This window comes from Eptatretus burgeri, chromosome 11 (genome assembly GCF_056783735.1).
Source record: "Eptatretus burgeri isolate ZD-2024b chromosome 11, Ebu_testis_v1, whole genome shotgun sequence".
In the NCBI taxonomy this organism is placed as follows: domain Eukaryota; kingdom Metazoa; phylum Chordata; class Myxini; order Myxiniformes; family Myxinidae; genus Eptatretus; species Eptatretus burgeri.
The window spans coordinates 47,971,155-47,978,750 of NC_140971.1; the positions used below are offsets into that span (position 1 = coordinate 47,971,155).

The following is a 7,596-nucleotide window of genomic DNA, read 5'->3' on the forward strand; positions in this document are numbered from 1 at the left end:
GCCGGTCCCAATGAGTCGCAGAAGTCTTTTGTCGAAGTGCCATGACAGGTGAGAGAGGTACCCACACCTAGCCAACTGGCATGATGACAATTGAAGTCACCACATGAGGAATAGAGTTTGGATGAGAGGATCGAGGTTGGTCCATGTTTTTGGATAGTGGGGTGTAAATGGAGTCATCACTGTTTGGTGGATGGTACAGCACACATGGAGGGGAAGCCGTAGCCAGAGGTATTCCTGGCAGTATGGGGGAGTGAGGGCAATGCATGGAGAGATGAATCGTCTGATGAGGAGAGCAACTTCTTCATCAGGACGATGTTCAGGTCTGTCATACTCGGGAGTCAGAGACGTTTTGAGGGATGAAAGTTTGTTGGGCAGAATGTCTGGTTTGTCATTGGCAACCTGTGTCGAGAGATCTGCCAGGTTTGAGCAAAGGCCCTGGATATTTGAGGTCCACACTGTTGATGAATAGGGAGGGGTTCAAGTTATTTGAGGAAAATGTTTGTTTATTATTGTTATGAATTTTTTTTTTTTGGTATATGCTGTTTTTGCATATCCAGGGCATACTCGTTCCATGTGAGTGCTGACGGGCAAATGCAGCCTGTACCTTTCCCTCCGGATGCACTCATGGGTCCTGGAATTCCTCGTCACGCTCGGCAATTGAGCACACTGCCGCACGGTGAGGTGGTGTGTGCCGTCACCATAAGCGACCCAACGCGGCACGTGTACACGGGCGGGAAGGGCTGCGTCAAGATCTGGGACATTGGACAGCCAGGCAGCAAGACCCCTGTATCGCAGCTCGACTGCCTGGTGAGGCTTATCACTCACCTTCTCTTGGAATTCAACTTCAATTTTCAACAGAACTGTCATCTTCAGAACCTGTTTTTTACATTCCTGGTTTTTCTTCAATTTTTCTTTTTGTCTTTAACTACGCAGGCAAGTTTAAACACATGGGAAGGAATCTTAAGCTGTTCAAGAATGTCGGGTAATATGGTAACCAATTTCGTTATTTATTTATTTCATCCACATGGCAGAACCGTGATAACTACATTCGATCCTGCAAGCTGTTGCCTGACGGGCGCACTCTGATTGTGGGAGGTGAAGCGAGCACGATCTCCATTTGGGACCTAGCCGCTCCGACCCCACGCATCAAAGCCGAGCTGACCTCCTCGGCACCGGCGTGCTATGCACTCGCCATCAGCCCCGACTCCAAAGTCTGCTTCTCTTGCTGCAGTGATGGAAACATTGCCGTTTGGGATCTACACAACCAGACGCTCGTGCGGTATGTCTGTCCCATTGATCCTTTTGTTTGCTCGTTCATTATATATTTCCGGGTGCTTGGGGTTGGCTTGTCTTCGAGATGGTTTCTTTGAGGGGCCTTGGATGTACCGAGTATAAGGCATGATTCACCAAGTGTTTACCGTGCTTGATTCATGCAGGCAGTTCCAAGGCCACACGGATGGTGCAAGCTGCATTGACATATCGCATGATGGCACTAAGCTTTGGACAGGTGGTCTGGACAACACGGTGCGCTCGTGGGATTTGCGTGAGGGTCGACAGCTGCAGCAGCACGATTTCACATCCCAGGTAGGAAGGCTTCGCAAATTGTGCTTTGCTCTCCTTATCATCGACGACCTTTTTTTCCATTTTATTAGCCTGCCCCCCCCCCCCCAATGCATCCAGAGGCGGGATTTTGCAATTACATCTATGTACGTGTTTGTCTGGGCCATAACTTTTTTCCCCATTTGAGCTTTTGTCCTCAAATTTTCAACAAAGCTTTATTATAAGACTATGGAGAAGTCAAATGTACCGTTTCAGCATATGGAAGAAGTCCTCCAAATGTAAAGAGGACTGGCTTTGCATTTTCAGATGCTTTCTAGTTACCTCCGCCCACCTAAAGTGGCCGGAGGTTGTGTTTTCATGTCTGTTTGTCTGTCTGAACAAATTATCTCGATTTTATTTGGACTTAGATGACATTTGTGTGGAGAGCTTGGGTATGCGACATCAACGAATTGATTAGGTTTTGGTGAAGAACTGGATCTGAGAACTTTTTATAGTGATTTTTCTTTTCACCATTGGGAGGTCGGGCCCAGAAACGACATATATCAGGATATTAAAAAGCTGTGGACGGATTCAAACGAAACTTGTTGGGTATGTGAAAAGGAATAATTGACTTGATTTTGGTGAAGATCTGAATCTGGATCCGAGAATTTTTTCAGTGATTCCTCACCATTGAGCGATGGAGCTAAAACGATATATAGCACGATGTCTGAAAAAAGTTGTGGACGGATTGAGATGAAACTTGGTTGATGAGTTGGTTAACTGACAAGAACGAGTCAATTAAATATTAGTTCAGGTCCGAATCCAGATCCGGCTCCACGGTGGGATGCAAAACGTAAACTAACCAGCTTGGTGGAGGTATGCTCTCCACTGAGTGCCCTTCTTGTTTGATTTTGTTGAGGTCCTGTTTCTCTGAAAACCTTCAGTTGGTGACTTGTCGCGTATTTGTCTGTGAAGGATACACTTGTGTGAATGTGCTGGGCACTAATGGGTGAGGTGATGTTTGCTGTCACAATAAGCAACCTATGCAAAGTCAGTGGAGCTTAACTTCGCAATTCATCTGATTTCTGAACACGCACAACTGTATCGTGGATGATGTTTCTTCGCTTCTGCTATAATGAACTTTCAATGTCGTATTTGCGTGGAAGGATAGTCTCGTGGTTTGCACACTTGCCTCCAAGTTATCTAACCTGGGTTTGCATCTCGAACTAGCGATAAACTGTCGTAAATAAATGTTTGCCGTCCCGTGGATGAATATTGAATTGGGTTTCCTGTCTGACGGCATTAGTTGGTTGACATTAAAGATCCCACGGTGCCCTTCTTGAAGAGTAGGCGAGCTGTCGCCGGCACCTTGAACAATTAAAAAATTTCTTCCCTCACCTACAGGGGAGCGTACCTGCATCAGCGACACAGCTGTGCCCTGCAAATGTTAACTTTGGCCATGTGCTGCATGCTAAAAGAAGAAGTCTCGTTATGACAAACCCAATTTTCACACTTCTTTGGATCCTAATTATTTTTTTAAAATAATTAATGAATTTGATGGGCATTATTTACAATTGTTTCTTCACGATAAGAAACACGGTCCTGCTAAAGATTGATTGTGAGTTACGACATGATGATCAAAATGGTAAGTGGAATTGAACAAAGTTTATGCCATGTCATTTTGCTTGCTCAACAGGTTTCTTATTATTTTGGTTTGACCAAATGCCTCCATTTTTATTTTTAATGGAGTGGCTCATTCAATTATTGATGTCTATATTGTTATGGTTTCTCACCACTCTGGCGTGCGAGCGACCGCTTTTAACTAATCGCGGCCGCGTGCCCACCGGACGTGGCAAACCTAGGCGCAGCTTTCGGATCAACGCCGAAATCCAGCTACGGGTGTGTTTTTACTCGCACCGTAAATCAGCCAACTATTCTGTCAACACGCGACAGGGTCCGATCGCCGAATTGTCGATTTACCCAAGTATGCGGGTAGACAAAAATGCCGGGGATTTAAACCTCGACGGGACCTATACGAGCCGTTGAACGCAGCTCGCGCCGTTTGCGATTTGCCGAGCGGTTGTATATCGCCAAGCCCCGCCGGATCCGATTACTTATTCGGCTATTAACAGCCAGCTAATATTCCGTACGTAATAATGGCAGTCAATGACAGGAAAGGACGCAACGAACAGGTGAACATTTAAACAAGGACATTTATTTCACACGCAGGCACCTATGCAATGGTGGGTAAGGGACAAGACATGAGCAAACAAAGACCTACAGCCGTTTGTCTATTTATGATGTACACAATCACTTAACAGTTCTACTTATGGACACGGTGCCACAACTTTCATACAAAGAAAACCCCAGGAAAGGAAAGGGCAGAACTGGACCCGTAGGCCTTTGATGTTCGTGGAGCTGTGGAGACAGCAAGAGCTCCACGAGACCGTGCTGGTTACCTGCCACCCTCGTGGTGACTCGCTGGCTGGCGACCTCTCTCCGGCTTTCTCCACCTTCCCGCAGTTCTGCACGGCCCTGCAGGCTTGGCTGCACTCCGGGCTTCGGTGCGCTCCGACTGCCCTCCACTGGACTCGAACCTTGTGGTGTTCTCCCGACTGCACCGCGACTCCAAAAGAGACTGCAGCTCGACTCCACTCCCAGACTTCAGACGAACTCCACGGCGCACCCAGACCGACTCAACTCGACTCACTGCTTGGCGAACCCAGACCGACTCCAGGCAAAACCCCAGGCAAGAAGAACTGACTCGCTGTGCATTCCAGCATGCCTTTTTATGGGGTCGGTGGGAGGTGAGTTTGATCCCCCACCTTCGACCTTTCACCCCCCACTGGCTCCGCCCCTTTTGATATTTTGATCCGATTTTGTCGCGAAATGCGGAGAAAGTGGACGTTGTAGAAATAATCAGCCGTGGAAAGCGGACGTTGTAGAAATCATCAGCTCCCGCATCTGTTGGTGGAGATGCCGCTTCTCCGTGGGATTTGCCGTGGCTGGCGAAAAGATGGTGGCGTTTGTGGAGATGGTGAGGCGATGTTGTGGTGGGGATGGCGTGGTTGTTGAGATGCGGTTGTTCCAAAATAATGATAGCAAAAGAATAATACTACCTCAAAGATCACAGCCCGGTTACGCGAATAAATCCCTTTAGACATCTGTGGGGAAATCTAATCTGAACACACACTTATCGACATGACTGATCTCTGGGAAACCTGAATGGTGTTCTGTAAATTTCCACAACCGTAACAATATTTTAATATTTTTGGTACTAGTCTGGGTAACCAGTGCTGCATGGGAAAACTTTCGGGGTTCCGACACATGTTGTGCATTGAATGTGTGCAGAGTTATTGTCTTCATGGTGGTGAGCTTTTCTCCAGCAGTGGTTTCAGGATGTGTTAGACATTGAAAAGCTATGGAGTTTATTGGCCTTGTGGTGGTTACCTTTTGTCTGTGAGCCAATTGCAGCACTGCCTGACCCCGAATCCAAATATACACTTTATAGTGGCCTTTGGTCGCCTCAAAATGGCCTTCCAGGTAGTTTAAAATCTTGCCCAGATTATGAACTACCTTCACTCAAACAATGGGGCCTTAGGTGCTACGGTTAAGTCGTGAAAGAGAAGCAATTCGGGCAAGTGATTGACATGAAACGGATTTCTTTGATTCGGTGAAACTGATTGATTGATCATTAGCAGAATGCCGAAGATATATTGGTTGGCCTCTATTGGTTGATTATCTTGAGGGAGTTTGTGTTCTCTCTGTGATTTTTTTTGGAAACTGTCGAACGGCTTTGTGATTTGGACACATTCCATCACAAATGTCACCTATGGCATTGTGGGAGAAAATCAGAAACTGTTATCACGTATGTCGTGCGATTTTAATTTCATATGATGACTATTGCACTTGGTAGATCTTCTCTCTGGGATACTGCCCGACGGGAGAGTGGTTGGCTGTCGGGATGGAAAGCAGCAACGTGGAGGTGTTACACCACAGCAAGCCTGACAAGTACCAGCTCCACCTGCATGAAAGCTGTGTGCTCTCGCTAAAGTTTGCACACTGCGGTGAGTTATCACTTTTTATACTTTGTTGGATAGTGTCCAACTTTTTGATGTCTATTTGTGGCACATGGCTGGTATACAAATGTGATTCCATAATCAGTTAGTCATAAGTCACTGTAGTTTTTGCAGGTCAAAGATTCGGTGCTTGGTTTTTGATTAAACTCTGTTTGTTACAGGAAAGTGGTTTGTAAGCACGGGCAAAGACAACCTCTTGAATGCTTGGAGAACCCCATATGGTGCCAGCATCTTCCAAGTGAGTTTACTTGCATCTCCACATGCAAATCGTGTTGCGACGAGGTGCTTACTTCGGCGAGCATGGTTGAAAAGTTTACTTGTTTTCACCCAAAATGCAACTGTGGGCTTGCGTTCTCCATAAGCTCAGATGATGATGGGATAATTGCAACATTCTCAACAAAGCTGTGCTGGTCATCCCATGGGTTTTCAAGGTCTCGCTTGCAATCTCCAAGCAATGCACTTTTCAATGGAAACCAAGGGAACATTTGTCATGGTTCACAAAAAAAAACAAAAAAAAAACGGCCTTTTTCTTTTGTTGTCAACATACGTTTTCTCCTCTTGCTGATGTGATCCACCTTGTTTGTTTTATTTCAGTTATATATATTCTGTATTTTTGGGAAGAGTATGATGCAAGGGAAGTTAATTGTGTACTTCGGCCACCACATTTTTGTTTCATTTTTTGAAATTTCCTTCTTCCCGGTCATATAAACTCCATACCTAAGATATCAAACTCAACGAGGCTCCAAATAATAGTTTTGCATCAGGAAGGAAATTCCTTGAGAAATATCAGACAAAAGAGGTACAGTATTTCTAGATATGGCATTCAGACAATATAGAAGCATAATGAGATAGGAGAAGTTTTAAGATAGAAAATGGATTGGAAGGCCAAAGAAACTCAGCAAAACTGAAACACCAGTTCCTTAGGAAATACAAAAAAATGAGTGCTGAACTTTCACAAGAAATGACACAGACATCAGGGATTCAAGTGGACTCATTTATTGTCAGGTCTCTTATCAAAAGTAGTTTCCATGAGTGAGTTGCTATCAAAAAGCCAAGAGATTGAAATATGACCACAAACATCACAGTTGGGATGCTAATCATTGAGGAAAGTCACTCCAAATTACCGAGTCAAGGTTTGAATATTTTGGAACGCAGACAAGGCAGTATGTCAGACGGAAAAATAAATAACTGTCTACAGTCTACCATGAAGCATGGTGGAGGCTTGGTTCATGTTTGGGAATGCATTTCTGCTGCTGGTGTTGATTCGGTGATAATTGAAGGAACAATGAATGCTGAAAAGTACAAACGGATCCTCGTCCACCATGCTGGCCTCGTATCCCATCACAAAGGATGCTTTTTGGCGACCACCTTGTTTTCCAGCATAATAATCCCAAATGCACTGCAAGTGTCGTTAAAACGATTTACAAAGAAAAGCAGTGTCAAACTCCACAACTAATTTCCACCCGAAGTCCTCACCTTAACATCATTGAATTTGTCTGGGAGTATTTGAACGGAAGAAAAATGATCATGATTGTGCATACGCACAGTGTGGTAAAGTCATTACTTCAGTCTGTCTGTGTGTCAAGTCTCTCAAACAAAATTGAAAATCATTCCAAACAGGAAACTTGCTTCTTTTAGGGATGCCAAACAGGCACGAATAATTGATGCACGTGTTAGACGTGTTTACCACCATTGAGTTTACCACTCAATGGTGGTAAACTTCTGGATTTTTATTTGAAAAAAATTTAAAAAAATTAATTTCACATCAATTGAACTGTATATGTGAACACTAGAACACAAATTGGTTTGTTGGAACCTCCAAAATCATTGTTTCGTAGTCCTGTTCATGGGGTACATTCCTGAAAAATGGCATGAATTGTGGGGCATTATTTGTTTCATTGAAAAAAGGGGGGATAATAGGTTCCTGGATCCAGAAAGGGAAATCAAAAATCTTGTGAAAACTAAGAATATGCCTGTA

General features: G+C 44.5%; 1 protein-coding gene across 3 annotated transcripts in view; it reads left to right on the plus strand.

Moving 5' to 3' along the window:
- Positions 1-7,596, plus strand: part of LOC147017017 (transducin-like enhancer protein 4) — a 30,631-nt gene that overhangs the window by 11,617 nt on the left and 11,418 nt on the right. For all 3 annotated transcript variants that reach the window (XM_085846359.1, XM_085846360.1, XM_085846361.1), the window contains exons 15-19: positions 558-807; positions 1,032-1,279; positions 1,437-1,584; positions 5,456-5,606; positions 5,780-5,856. In XM_085846359.1, coding sequence (XP_085702485.1) covers positions 558-807; positions 1,032-1,279; positions 1,437-1,584; positions 5,456-5,606; positions 5,780-5,856 — 874 coding nt within the window. The remainder of the gene's footprint in view (positions 1-557; positions 808-1,031; positions 1,280-1,436; positions 1,585-5,455; positions 5,607-5,779; positions 5,857-7,596) is intronic.